Source organism: Lepidochelys olivacea (assembly GCF_965140295.1).
Source record: "Lepidochelys olivacea isolate rLepOli2 genome assembly, chromosome: 7".
Taxonomy (NCBI): Eukaryota; Metazoa; Chordata; order Testudines; family Cheloniidae; genus Lepidochelys; species Lepidochelys olivacea.
This window is the reverse complement of record NC_140417.1, coordinates 52,940,077-52,955,166: the sequence shown is the minus strand read 5'-3', so window position 1 is coordinate 52,955,166 and position 15,090 is coordinate 52,940,077. Positions and strand designations below refer to the sequence as shown.

General features: G+C 45.1%; 1 protein-coding gene across 1 annotated transcript in view; it reads left to right on the top strand.

The window, feature by feature from the left end:
- The window catches only part of PDLIM1 (PDZ and LIM domain 1), a 101,004-nt gene extending 87,688 nt beyond the window's left edge, over positions 1–13,316 (top strand). The window contains exons 5-7 of the mRNA XM_084633566.1: positions 6,196–6,344; positions 10,524–10,641; positions 12,767–13,316. Of these exons, the coding sequence (XP_084489692.1) occupies positions 6,196–6,344; positions 10,524–10,641; positions 12,767–12,953 (454 nt within the window). The 3' untranslated portion in view covers positions 12,954–13,316. The remainder of the gene's footprint in view (positions 1–6,195; positions 6,345–10,523; positions 10,642–12,766) is intronic.
- Positions 13,317–15,090: the final 1,774 nt, after the last annotated feature.

Genomic DNA, 15,090 nt, shown 5'->3' with positions numbered 1-15,090 from the left:
GGAGGAAAGAGCAGTCCCTTTTCAGAGAGAGCTTTGAAATCTTACAGGGACAATGTCAAGGCTTAGAGTTTTTATTAAACTGCCCTTTTCTTTGGATTTTAAAGAATTGCAGAGAGCTCTGGGCAGTTGTTTCTCTTCTGCTCAACCTGTTACACGGTTGAGATTGCAAGTCTGAAAATGTACCCTACCTCGACAGCAGTCCCAGCAGGACAGCCACGGGTTGGGTTTGTGTTTCCATCTGACCCTTGCCAAGTAACTCACACTTCACCAAAAAAACTAGCCTGCTTCTAGTCTGAAGTGCTAGAAACAAACCCGAGTATGTCTGATGATGTGAGCACAGGGCTGGAAGCCAGGAACCTGGTGGGCTCTGTTCTTGGCTCTGACACTGGCTTCCTCTGTGACCTTGAGCAAGTCACTCACTTAACCTCCGGATGTTCCAGTTTCCACATCTGTAAAATGGAGGTAATGATGATAATAAGTCAGAGCCCTTTGGTGTTATCTGTATTACCGTAGTGCTTAGGAGCACTAGTCATGGACCAGGACACTGTGGTGCTAGGTGCTGCACAAACACAGAACAGAGGCCATCACAATCTGAAGATACTGGCCTCTGCTTTCAAAGTTGCAGTTTTATGCCTGCGCTTTAGGTGCGAGTCCTCTAAATCCCTGACTTGCAGGTGCAGTCAAAAGGGAGATGTTCAGGGAACTTCAGTTGTGGTCACAGTTGTTTGGGCCTGCAGTAATTGAGACCTTTTAATACCAGTCTGAAAACACAGCTCCATAAGTGCTTATGCTAGTTCGTAGCCACCCTGATAACAGCAGGACAATGTTTGGCTTCCCTGCCCCCAAGGGTTATTTTTGCCTTCCGTTTCCCTCCTGAGAGGAGGCTGGTGTCAGTGAGCCCCATGGGGCTGTCACTCCCCCCTCCCTCCCTCCGTGGAAAGAGGGCAGGTGGCAGATGGTGGGCAGAGATTGTAAATAGCTGCTAAAGCCTTCCAGGATTTTGTTTACCAAACAGGTGTCCTGTTTGAATTGAATTAACAGCTACTGCAAGGCTGCTTTAATCAGGCCTTCGCCTGTCCAAACCCCAGAAAATAGTGACTTATGCCCTGCGGCTTGTTTTTCAATGATTCAGACTTCGAAGTGGGGCTGGAACCATGTTTGTCTAACACCACATGATCTATAATGTACAGCCTCAAGCACCCATCCAGAGCATCTTTCTCTGAACTCAAGAGGCCGGATCCGTGTGCCAGTGTTATTCCAGAGGAACGTAATTGAAATTGTCCAGCCTAGCTTGTTTCCTCTAGACTTACACTGGTGTGAGTGATGCAGAGTCTGGCCAGAGAAACTGTAACCACTATATTTGGTTTTCAGATCTTTACAAAAGAACTGCCTTATGGTGACAGGTGGTGGGTGAGGGGAGGGAATTAGCATCTAGTTCCTCCTGCTACACTGTACACTTTGGGTGGTCTGGATTGCAGTCTGGAGGTGTGACTGCAGTTCATGTAGGCATACCCCTTCTAACTAGATTAAAACTAGCTCAGGCATGCCTCCATGCGCTCAGTCACACCTCCTGACTGCAGTGTAGACATACCCTTTGCGCTCAGCCGGAAAATCAGCATTAGCCAGAAGCTTTACCATAGAGCTGATCTGTATATGGTGGATCCTTCTAGTGAAAGGAACACCTGATTTGAAGTACTCATTTCAGAATTGCTTGGGAATTTGGTTTAGTCCTCCATTAACTTCTTCCTTCCTTCCTTCCTTCCTTTCTTTTTTCCCCCCTCTGTGTTTTCCTCTCAACTCTGCAACCTTAAAAAAAAACAAAAAAAAAAAAACCCCAACCTCCCTGTAACCTTTTCCTGCCTCTAGCCGTTTATTGCCTCCTGGGTTCCAGGCACCTTTTGCAACAGTCTATAATCCTCTCCAGCCGCATACCTCCTTGCCTCCATTGCAAAGGAGGCACAGCACCTCCTCCATCCCAAGCCAAGTGAGAGTTGGGCCCGAACAGCTAAAGCAAGCCGCTCAGATCTGCCCCAACAGCCCTGTGGAAGTGGAGGTGCCAGGACTCAAAGTGGTGCACGTGCAATTTAATTCCCCCTTGCAGCTCTATTCCCAGAGAAACATCCTGGATACTTTACAAGGGCAGATCTCTTCCGTTAGCCCTGCTTTTCCCAGGTAACCTTGCCTGCTGCGTGCGTGGCTTACTCGGCGCACATGTGCATCCACGGCTTCATCTCCACAAATGACTTGTTACTTGTCCATTGCTCACAGTGTCCACCTGTCACCAAGAATCTGAGGTTTTGTGTGTCACCTTTGTGAATGAAAACTTAGTGCATGATGTTCTCATCACAGACACTTTCTCTGCATTGTATTTCTTTGCTGTGCACAATGCAAAGCACTGAAATGTACCAAATCAGTCTGCCACTCTCCTCTGCTGCTACACACACACAGAGAGAGAGAGAGAGAGAGAGAGAGAGAGAATGGTGAAATGTACAAGATTTGAGTACTTGAAAAATGGTCTTGTATTGACTTGACTTGTTCAGTGGAAGGGTGAGTGGGGTTGCTATTTAAAGCACCAGACTGGTAACATTTCGTTCCCAAATCCCTAATTCGGTAGTGACTGGAAGGCACTGCCATCTGTCCAGCTGGTAAATATCCTGTCAGCTTTCATTTCACATAGCACTGGTGAGTGTATGTGTGTACTGAAGGATCAGGGTATGTAGCCTGAGTTAGTCCAATTTCTGGCAAGAACAGGCTCCTCCTCCCCAGTGTTCACTTCCCAGGCAGGTGGCACCTACTAATCTGGAGGCACGGTGGCTTAGTAGACAGCATAGCATTGCATTGCATTGAGGAGACCTGGGTTCTATTCCCAGTTGAGCCATTGGATTGCTGGGTGACTTTCAACAAGTCCCTTCACCGCCCTGTGCCTCAGTTTCTCCATCTGTAAGGGTAATGACGCTTACCTCCTTTGTAGAGCGCTTTGCGGTCTACAGATGAAAAGCAATATAAATAGTTCTCTGTTCTATTAGCCTGTACTGATGGTAGGCAGTTTAGCGCTGTGATTCCCTGATGCTAGCTGGCACCAGCGCAGCAGTTCAGAATCTGTACTGAGTTATCTGAAATCACAGTCACCATGATATTAGTGATTGTCTCAAGGGCCAACCCTCCAGTTGTTTAAACAACATTCAGCACACTTGGTTTTCAGATGTTATTAAAATCAAAGTGGGCAGAGAAAAGCAAAGCTTAAGCCACTTAAAGCATCTTTGCAGAATAGCCGAGAGGCCAATTCCTTTCACAGGAGCTGGTTAGGAAATCAGCTGCAGCGCTACATTCTTAGATTATTACAGTTAGTTTGTGTCTATTTCAGTTTACAGTGCTATGAACTGGCTACTATGTATGAGTCCCATCCTCCTTTGCTGAACAAAATTAGAATTGCAGAACTTTGTCATAGCTCCTATACTGCTAACAGTCCTTTTAGCCAAGTGTTAAGGACCATGTACTTTTGGAGCAGGAGGATCTGAATTTTCACCCAACAGTCACTGCAGAGATCCACGTGGCTAAGTTTTGCAATAGAACAGCCAGGAAATCCCAGATCGCCACCAATTTATAACAATACAGTGCAGTTCGTGAACTACAAGGAGCAAAGCATTTTGGTGTTACAGCCTGTAATTGATATGCTTTACCTCAGGAACAGTAAAACATCACTACTTCTCATTGCTAATCCAGACCCTGATAATGCTGACAGAAGAACCCAAGTGGATCTTCACCCACTTCTAAGCAAAAGTTCAGTGCCTGTGCATTAGAATTCCCTACTGCCCAGTCTCGAAGACCTTTGTTACCTTTACAACATCACTGAATATCAGGGTTGGAAGGAACCTCAGGAGGTCATCTAGTCCAACCTCCTACTCAAAGCAGGACCAATCCCCAATTTTTGCCCCAGATCCCTAAATGGCCCCTCAAGGATTGAGCTCACAACCCTGGGTTTGGCAGGCCAATGCTCAAACCACTGAGCTATCCCTCCCTTCCAGAATGTACCACAGTAAAATAAAAGTGAAATTACGCTTGCCAAAATACACTGAGTGAGGCTGTCTCTGTGTGGGTTTTATTACTGTGGCTGGTTGGTATCTTGCTAATTTCCAAAACTCAGTAATTCAACAGTGGGTCTCCTGGTCACTACTATGAATTAGCAAGGTTCCTCTGCTCTCTTTTTGGAATGATTAACTCCACTGAACGATGTCAGAGTTATCTTCTACCAAATATCTGTCCCCACAGACTCTTACTTTTAAGCCAGTTCTATCACTTTGTATTGATAGCATTAGTATGTGCCCCTTCCCCAAGACGTGAGCTATTGCACAATTTAATGAAGGATTTTTTTATTTTTTATTTTTTTTTTGGTCTGTCTTCACAGTCTCATTTTCTAAAAAATGTATCCCTGAGTGCTAAAAACATGGAAGGTCTGATGTGTACATTACGCACATTGTCACAATACTTGTTTGTTTGAAATGTTGTGTGTCTGTTTATAATGCTCCGTAAGACAATTTTAAGCATTTGCTTTTCAGTGTACATGGATTAAATATCCTTAGTATTGTGGTTGAAAAACTAACAGTGGGCTTCAGCCCATTATTTTGAGAGTAGAAAAGGTGGTGGGAGAACACCAGGGTATAAGAATGTAATGGGGGGCATGGATTAATTTAGGATAATCCAGGGAATTTCCTATATAATAGACATGGGAACTTGATCCTGTTTCAGGTCATTGAGATTCATATTCTGGAAGCTTGAACGTATGTGTGTATTGCTCAAAAGAGTACACCGCTTTCACTCCAGAATATTTTACCATAGATGGGAACATTTTCTGAGATTATTTCATGGAAAAAGTGCATTATGACGTTTACCATCAATTTACTCTGTGGCGCTTGAAGTGTTGATTGTGCAGGGCTAACCCCCAGATAACTTGATGATGCATTGGCATGGAAAATATGCAGTTGCTTCATCATCAGAAAGATTTCTCTCACCAAGTTCGTCTCACTTTTCAGGATGCTTGTGTACAAGTGTCTGTACTTCCTGTGTGTGGCAGCGGAGTTCTTGTAGGCTGAACCTCGCAAACCACTTACGTCTGCTTATTGCATCTCATTTAACCTAGCTGGCAGATAACCTAGTAGGTCATTCCTCAATGTCATTTACACTTCAAAACCAAAACCATTAAACTGAGATTGCTAATCACTCACACACCACAAAAGGCAACACAAAGGTCTTGGTAGGCAATGGAGATCCAGTGCTTAGAGCAGCAGCTTGGGGGTCAGGAGGTGGAACGTTATTCCTGACTCTGCCACTGACCTGCTTTGTGAGCTTAGGCAAATTGCTGAAGTGCTCTGTGCCTCAGTTACCCTATCTGTAGAATGGAAATATTGGTACCGATTCTTTAAAAAGCCCTTTGAGCTTGAATCTGCAGCTGTCACTCTTAGGAGTAAGAGTGCAGGACCAGGTCTCTCTGTAATGCAAAAGGTTTTTTAATAAGAGCGTTATTAATAGAAGCTAATCAATATTGATATGTGTATGTAATATTAGGAATGGAATACAAATTCCCTGTTCAAGTTAAGCACATATTTAAGTGCTTTGCTGAATTGCAGCATTGGTCCCCCTGCATGTCAGGGCCTTGGCCTAGAGCAGGAACAAGCAGAGAGTCATCCCTTTGTAGCTGAAGTTGAAACTCAGCTTTCATTACTAAGCCCCATTTGCTCCCCATTGCCTGCACTAAACACTCGCTGTCTCTAGCTCTAGTTGTGCTAAGAACCAAGCCAGATCACCCTTCTTAAACAACAGGAGCTGGGCCTGCTTCAAGAGCAGCACAATTCATTCTTTATGGCAAAATGGGCTTTTTTTTTTTTTTTTTTTTTTTAAGCAGAACTGTTATTTCCTGCAAAGTACCTTTTTAAATTTCTTACACTGAATTGCAAAGTATACTTGAGAAGGGTGTGTGTGTTTCAAACAGTGGAAATCCTCTAAAAATAGAGTGTGTTCCACTGGGAAGCCATGGTGTTCATCTCGCTAGGATTGCACTTTACTTGTGCAAACATAGCCTTCATCGCTACTGTTTTATGCTGTATGTTTGCACATGGGGGTGTTGGTTCGCAGATTGTGGCAGTGGATTGTTTTAATTATAGGTCATTTATCAAATATTTTTTTTAATATTCTCCCCAGTTTGGAGCACCACAACCAGCCCTCTAGTAACCTTGTCATAGACAAGGAGTCTGAGGTTTACAAGATGCTCCAGGAGACTGAAGACCCAAAGGAACCACCCAGGCAATCTGCTTCATTCCTGGTGCTACAAGAAATTTTAGAATCTGAAGGTAAGCAGTTACTGTGTTCTCCATGTGGCTGTCAGATTCCCTTTGCTATGATCTGATTTAAGGTATACATTTGGTTTAAAAGCAAACCCTCTTCCCCACCTGGTGATTGTTCAAAGTGTCCTTTGTAGATGATTTCCACAGAAACCTACAGACACACTTTTCCATTAACTTCCGTGTGCAGGGGTACTCTTTCCATACAGTTGTTATGCATATGTGCCCATGAGTTTGAACTCTTACTGCATGAGCATTTTAAAAACAAATCCTAAAACATCAAAAAGGAATCCTTTTAAAAAAGTTTTAGAAACTCCCCCAAATTTTCTAAATATCAGGCTTCACTTTTCAATGGGTAAAGAATGTTTAGAGTCAAGATTGTGTGGGACACTGTGTGTGACGGTGTGAGCGCTAAAGCTAGCAGTTTCCATCCTCTCGGCAAGGAAAGGGGAAAAATCAGACACAGCTGAAATCCAGGAAAGTACTGGCTCTGTTAAGGACGAGTAGCTGAAGGTGCCGCTCTTTTTGGCACCACAGGGTCAACATCTGGACTTCGCAATGCACAACTACAGTCTCATAGATTCATAGATTCATAGATATTTAGGTCAGAAGGGACCATTATGATCATCTAGTCTGACCTCCTGCACAATGCAGGCCACAGAATTTCACCCACCACTCCTAAAAAAGACCTCACACCTATATCTGTGCTATTGAAGTCCTCAAATTGTAGTTTGAAGACCTCAAGGAGCAGAGAATCCTCCAGCAAGTGACCCGTGCCCCATGCTACAGAGGAAGGCGAAAAACCTCCAGGGCCTTCCAATCTGCCCTGGAGGAAAATTCCTTCCCGACCCCAAATATGGCGATCAGCTAAACCCTGAGCATATGGGCAAGATTCATCAGCCAGATACTACAGAAAATTCTTTCCCGGGTAACTTGGATCTTACCCCATCTAAAAACCCATCACAGGCCATTGGGCCTATTTACCATGAATATTTAATTACCAAAACCATGTTATCCCATCATACCATCTCCTCCATAAACTTATCGAGTTTAATCTTAAAGCAAGATAGATCTTTTGCCCCCACTACTTCCCTTATCAAAGGGATCTGTGCTGTACTTAGTTGAGCCCCAGATCTTAAGTTTGTTTGTTTTTAACTCCATTCTGTAACAAACAGGCCTAGATAGGGAAAGAGATGTGTTTGACAATGGCCATTAAAAGCCTTTCTTTGGCTGAGTTCACAGCACTGGAAGGTGTATGTCTAAGTCCATCTGTAGTAACATGGTGGTCTGGTATGAGTCTGGAAGTGAAACAGATCTGTCAAATTCCATTGTCCAAGCTGAGTGATTTGCAAAGAGCAAACAGCCTTAAAGCGAGAAGCAAATTAAATTCTTAAAATTCTTTTAGTTTAATCCAAGATAAAATCATATATTTTTAAAAGTGTCCCTGTTTATGTTGTATATATGCTTGTAACTTACAGCTACCGATGGGAGTTCTGCACATATGTGTGAAACTCTCATCACATTTGTGAACCACGGAGAAAGCCCACCCCGTTCTCAATAGCGCTGAAGACAATAAGAGGCAAAGGTGCTTCTTATTCTGTTTTGCAAGGATTTGCAGCATTGCTGGAAATCTCTAGCACTGAAATGTGCCTACCTGGTAAAGGGCCAAAATGGGCTATTGCTTGGTTTCATTCTGAGTTGATAATCCTTGATACTGAGCAGGACCTGTAAAGTTATGCATCCCTGAAAGAATGCTTGTTGCTTAACTTGCTTCCCCTTCAACACAGCTCAGAAAGGCTCTGGCATTCCAGGCCAGATGCTTGGGGATGCTGATAAAGTGTACAGTGATAAACAGAGGCACAGGCAGCAAATGCTCAAAGACTCTGAGCCAGATCCGCAGCTGGTGGAAGTCAGCAGAGACACCACTGTCTTCCGTCAGTAGACTGCTTTATACCAGCTGAGGATCTGGGCCCATATCTTTTGGAACTTGGAATAACAACCAATGAAATAACACAGTCCCTCTTTGGTGAGCCTCAAATCTCTTTGCAGCCTTAGAGCTCTTATTGGAAGGGTGGGAGGAGTCACATTTTATGTCAAATAAGGTAGGAAGGGTTTTTTTTAAATAACTAAAAAGATGTTTTAGAGTTGGCTACCATGAGCAAGCTGCTGCGCCTCTTCCCTGTACAGTCCATCATATTGGATTGTCTGGATGGAGCAACAGTAGTTAAACGTGTCACTGAGGGACATCATCACGAGCGGCAGTGACTCTGAAGTGGTGCTGGATCCTTCCTGGTCCATTTGAAGGCGACTCAGGATTAAGGAGCTTTGCAGCTGTGTAACTACATCAGTCCTCCTACTGTGGGCAAAACACTAACATAGATGAGTTGGACTGGGGCCAAGAGGGACTTGCGACTCTGCTGTTTAGCCTGCATTAGTGCAAGCCCTGCTTTGTCTTGGTACAGTGTGTCAACCGCAGGGATCACCCCAGGGTAACTGCAGTGATGTAGGTACAGCGGCGCAGGTGTCCTTGATGTAGGCAGGGCTGTCTTAGCAGGCTGGCTGAGAGCCAGCTTTGACAAGGCAAGCCATGGGCCCAACAGGCAAATGGTGCAACAACATCCGCAGAGCATGTGGCTGGTCATGCTCTGACCTTTCTCTGTACTCTGCTGTGATAATAGGAGTTGTAGCTGGCAGCTGCATCATAGCTAGGGCCCTCCAAATTCATGGCCATGAAAAATGTGTCACGGACCGTGAAATCTGATCTCCCCCTGTGAAATCTGGTCTTGTGTGTTTTTACCCTATACTATACAGATTTCACAGGGGAGACCAGCATTTCTCAAACTGGGGGTCCTGACCCAGAAGGGAATTGCAGGGCGGGGGTCACAAGGTTATTTTAGGGTATTGCCACATTTACTTCTGCGCTGCCTTCTGAACAGGGTAGCCTGAGAGCAACGGTTGCTGGCCGGGCGCCCAGATCTGAACCCAGCGCCCCACCACCAGCAGTGCAGGAGTAAGGGCGGTGATATCACACCATGCATCCTTACTTCTGTGCTGCTGCTGGCGGCGGCGGCTCTGCCTTCAGAGCTGGGCTCCTGGCCAGCAGCCGCCTCTCTCCAGCTGCCCAGCTCTGAAGGCAGCGCCGCCAGCAGCAGCAGTGCAGAAGTAAGGGTAGCAGCACTGCAACTCCACACTCCCAATAACCTTGTGATCTCCCCACAACTCCTTGTTTGGGGTCAGGACCCCGACCATTACAACACCGTGAAATTTCAGATTGAAATAGCTGAAATCATGAAATTTACAATTTTAAAAAAATTCTATGACCGTGAAATTGACCAAAATGGACCATGAATTTGGTAGGGCCCTAATCATAGCACAAGTTTCCTCCTTTATTCTTTCATCGGTGCCATGTGGGCTGGGCTGCAGCAACTTGTGTTTATGACCTTGCTGGTCATTGTGGCTGTTTCTGTGGGGTTTTATCCCCTTTCTTTGACACACACTAGATGCAGCTCACTCTTGGGTTTGAATAACATACTCTTGAGAGACACAAGGGTGTTCCTCCCATGCCCTGTCCCATCCTGCCTGAAATGGAATAAAATCCCTCTGTCCTATCCTGATCTATAATGTATGTACCACTGTCTATAAACTGAGAGGATCTGCAGCCCTTCTTTACTGCCACATTATTTTAAAAGCTCTTTCATAATCCACTTTCTTTACTGTAAGGCTAGTAATATTTCAGTGGTTTCAAGGGGAAGGGGGGATAGCTCAGTGGTTTGAGCATTGGCCTGCTAAACCCAGGGTTGTAAATTCAATCCTTGAGGGGGCCATTTAGGGATCTGGGGCAAAAATTGGGGATTGGTCCTGCTTTGAGCAGGGGGTTGGACTAGATGATCTCCTGAGGTCCCTTCCGACCCTGATATTCTACGATTCTAAAAGGAACTCTGCAAACAGGCTTACTGTGGTGTTTATGCACACTTCAATTAACTGTCCCTAGAGTCCAAAGCCAGGAGGGACCCTTGTGATCTTCCATAACACAGGCCCTAGGAGTTCCCTGGATTAATTCCTGCTTCAAATCCAACAGCTGTATTGAACTAGAGCATCTCCTCTAGCAAAGCATCCAGTCTGGATATAAAGATTCCTCTTGCAGTTTGTGCAGCCCATAATCCAAAATGCTCTGTTTTGTATCCCCAGGGGATCCCAATAAACCTTCTGGATTTAGAAGCGTGAAAGCACCAATGACAAAAGTTGCCTCGTCGATCGGAAATGCCCAGAAACTGCCCATTTGTGATAAGTGTGGATCCGGCATTGTGTAAGTATTGACCCATCCCAATCGCTTATAGGCTATGTCTGCACTACACACGGCTGGTAGCAGCGTGTAGGGTATATGTATCTACTACAAGCTGCAGTGAAAAGCTTGCTGCATCTGCACTGTGGTATGTGGCAGTGAAAGGCTCGGGCAGCGGGGAGAGAGCAGTCAAAAGCTTCAGCATTCCCTACTAATGGAGCCTTTCACTGTGGCAAGGAAAGGCTCTGGCAGGGCTAGCCTTTCCCTGCGGCAGGAGAAAGCTCCAGCAGAAGAGAACTGGCTGAGTCCTTTCCCGCTGTCTCCCCACAGTCTTCCCAGTGGCAGGGAAGGGCTCCAGCAGTGCGGAGGCCACAGGACACTAGCAGCATAGATAGGGAAGCATAGTTTTGGGGGAATAGAGCCGTGCAGGGTATGTACTCGCATGTATACTCACCCCCATTAGGTGCATCTTTATTTGCCTAAGCCATGCCTCACCAGCTACACTGTGGTTTATACCCATGTTGGGGGGCTGTGATGGTATGAAGAAGAAGTGTGCAGTGTAGACATTCCCACAGAGTGGAGCTCGCTGTACTATATCGTGTCTGTATAGGGCAGGGGTGGGCAAACTATGGCCTCTGGGCCATAGGTAGTTAACAAGCTGCTGTGTAGTTTCCTTATTTTGGTTTGGCTAGTTGCAAAGAGCATTTGCACTGTGTTTCCCTGAGCGGGCAGGCCCATGTACAGTGGAACAGTTTGACACCCTAACTACAGTGTAGAGTTAGTGACCGTTCGCTGCATCGGAAAATTCAGCCAGGGTCCAGGCACCTTTTGCTTCTCCCACAAACATCTGGTTTTTATGTTGCCAGTCAGAGGGCTGCCCTTTGGCTCTGCAGCCCTTTGCCCAAACTGGTTGTGCTGGAGTAATAGTTTGGCTAATTTTACTTGGTTTTGAGCCATTCGAACCCACTGTTCATGGTACACCCTCAGTGTTACCTAACACACCCATTTACCAGCTCCTCTCTAAGACTAAGGCCTGTCTACACTACAAAGTTAGGTTGATGCAAGTCACCTTGCACCAACCTATTTCTGTGTGTGTCTACACTCAGATTTGTCTCTGGCCGACATAAGCACCCTGTTACGTCGATACAGTAACACCACCGCCCTGAACGGCCTTGAGCCATAGTCAACCAATTGAGGTCGATGCAGTGCAAGTGTGGCCTCTGTCAATCCTAACAGTCTTCCAGCAGCTGTCCCACGATGCCCCATTCCCTGTGACAGCGACTGCTCTGGCCACACTTGTAAACTCCACTGCCCTGGGGTTGTAGAGACCAGAAGCTGCTCCCCACTTTAACCCCCACTCCACGTTCTTTTGAAATGCCTTTTCCTGGTTGCTCAGTTTGGCAGGCCCACCCAAAGGCCCAGCTAACCACGCCAGCTCCACTCAGTGGGCACGCTCCGGCCTGGAGCAGGCGGGAGGTGTTGGGCCCCCTGGGCCTGTGGGGAGAAGAGGCTGTGCAGGCAGAGCTACAGCACAGCCCCAGAGGCGTGGGCCTGGCTGGGCAGACTGCCCCCGGGATGCAGGCAAAGGGGTCTGGCGGGATCCCTTGCAATGCCGAGTGACGGCGAAGGAACTTTGCCAGTGATATCGCCAGAGAGCGTCAACAGGGACTTTCCCTGGAACTTGCTTGTGCGGGGGAGGCCAGTTCTAAAAATGCTTTCAGGGAGCAGGGTTCTCGTCCGTGCATGGCGCTATCCAGTCACAGGGCCAGATCCTCCTCAGGTGTAAATTGATGTAGCACCGCAGGGATCAGTGAGGTTACACCAACTGAAGACCTTGCCCATAGTCTCTCTAACTGTGCATGGCCCTGGCCTGCACTGTGTGTGAGGGGACGAGAGTTTTTATTCTTTCCTGGGCATCAGTCTGCGTCCAGCGGGGGTACCCACACTCTGCCTCCCTAGAGCCATGCTCCCCATAGATGCTCTCACTGGCACCTTGCTGCTGCAGAACAGCTGCCTCCTTCCCACCCTAGGGGATGGCTGTGCTGCCTGGGGCAGTCCCAGTGGTGTGCAAGCATGGGGGATTTCAGCCAGGGAGTCCTTGGAGGATTGCGGGAGCCCCAGAGCTGAGCGATCATGTTGTTTCCCACAGGGGGGCGTTCGTAAAACTGCGTGACAAGCAGCGCCATCCAGAGTGCTATGTGTGCAGCGACTGCGGGACAAACCTCAAGCAGAAAGGACACTTCTTTGTGGAGGATTGCATCTATTGCGAGACGCATGCCCGGGAGCGAGTGACCCCGCCCGAAGGCTATGAGGTGGTCACTGTCTTTCCAAAGTGAATGACGTCATCCGCTCTGTATTATTTTTCCCACACTAATGTTTTCCAAAAAGCAGCCCCCCCGCCCGCCCCCTGCGTGAACCTGCCTTGCAATAAGGAATGCTCGGCATGGCTTTTCTTTTGCTGCCACAGTAACCGTCCATCTGTTAGCCTTAGGTGCCACTTAATTGTTCAACACTTGCATTTTTTAAAATCTGCTCTGACAAATCAGTTTGGAACCCTTTTTTGTACTGTCCAATCTTTCTCCCTTCACTGTCGATTGCAGATGAAAATCAGAAGCCAAAGCCGAAGCACAGAAGCTGTGTGGCTCAGTTGTTTTTCCTTCTGTTCATGTTCAATAAACATGATGAATCTACAAGACAAACTGTTGTCTGCATTTCTTTCAGTTCTGTGTATGTTGGCCTCCTTCTACCCCCACCCACAAAAAACATTTCGCATTCTGACAAGGCTTGGCAGAATTCGATTAGTATCTTTTGGTAATTTAGATGTTTGTCTTTTAAGAATTTTTTTTTACATTTTTATTCAGGCTGTCGATTAATCACAGTTAACTCACGTGATTAACTCAAAAAATTAATTGTGATCGCAGTTTTATTCTCACTGTTGAACAGTAGAATACCAATGGAAAGTTATTAAATAATTTTGGATATTTTCTACATTTTCAAATATATTGATTTCAATTACTGCACAGAATACAAAGTGCACAGTGCTCACTTTATAGTATTACTTTTATTACAAATATTTGCACTGTAAAAATGATAAACAAAAGAAATAGTATTTTTCAATTCACCTCATACAAGTACAAATAGTGCAATCTCTTTGTCGTTAAAGTGCAACTTATAAATGTAGATTTTTTTTGTTACATTAGTGCACTTAAAAACAAAACAATGTAAAACTTTAGTGCTGACAAGTCCACTCAATTCTTGTTCAGCCAATCACTATGAAAAACAAGTTTGTTTACATTTGTGGGAGATAATGCTGCCCGCGTCTCAATTTACGTTACCTGAAAGTGAGAACAGGCGTTTGAATGGCACTTTTGTAGCCAGCATTGCAAGGTATTTACATACCAGATATGCTAAACATTTGTATGCCCATTCATGCTTCGGCCACCATTCCAGAAGAAATGCTTTCATGCTGATGACACTCATTAAAAAAAAAAAAAGTGTTAAATAATTTGTGACTGAACTCCTTGGGGGGAGAATTGTATGTCTCCTGCTCTGTTTTACCCGCATTCTGCCATATATTTCATGTTATAGCAGTCTCGGATGATGACCTAGCACATGTTGTTAATTTTAAGAATACTTTCACTGCAGATTTGACAAAACGCAAAGAAGGTATCGATGTGAGATTTCTAAAGATAGCAATAGCACTCATCCCAAGGTTTAAGACTCTGAAGTGCCCTCCAAAATCTGAGAGGGAGAAGGTGTGGAGCATGCTTTTAGAAGTCTTAAAAGAGCAACACTCAGATGTGGAAGATACAGAACCCAAACCACCAAAAAGGAAAATCAACCTTCTGCTGGCAGCATCTGACTCAGATAATGAAAATGAACATTCATTGGGCCCCACTGCTTTGGATAGTTATCGAGCAGAAGTCTTCATCAGCATGGACGCACATCCTCTGGAATGGTGGTTGAAGCATGAAGGGAAATATGAATCTTTAGTGCATCTTGCATGTAAATATCTTGCGACGCCGGCTACAGCAGTGCCATGCGAACGCCTGTTCTCACTTTTAGGTGACGTAAACAAGAAGTGGGCCGCATTATCTCCTGCAAATGTAAACAAACTTGTTTGTCTCAGTAATTGGCTGAACAGGAAGTAGGACTAAGTGGACTTGTAAAACTTTAGAGCCTACATATTGTTTTTGAATGCAGTTATTTTTGTACATAATTCCACATTTGTAAGTTCAACTTTCATGATAAAGAGATTGCCCTACAGTACTTGTATTAAGTGAACTGAAAAATACTATTTCTTTTGTTTTCTTACAGTGTAAATGTTTGTAATAAAAAATAAATATAAAGTGAGCACTGTATACTTTGTATTCTGTTATAATTGAAATCAATATATTTGAAAATGTAGAAAACATCAAAAATATTTTAAATAAATGGTATTCTATTATTATTTAACAGCGCAATCAACAGTGA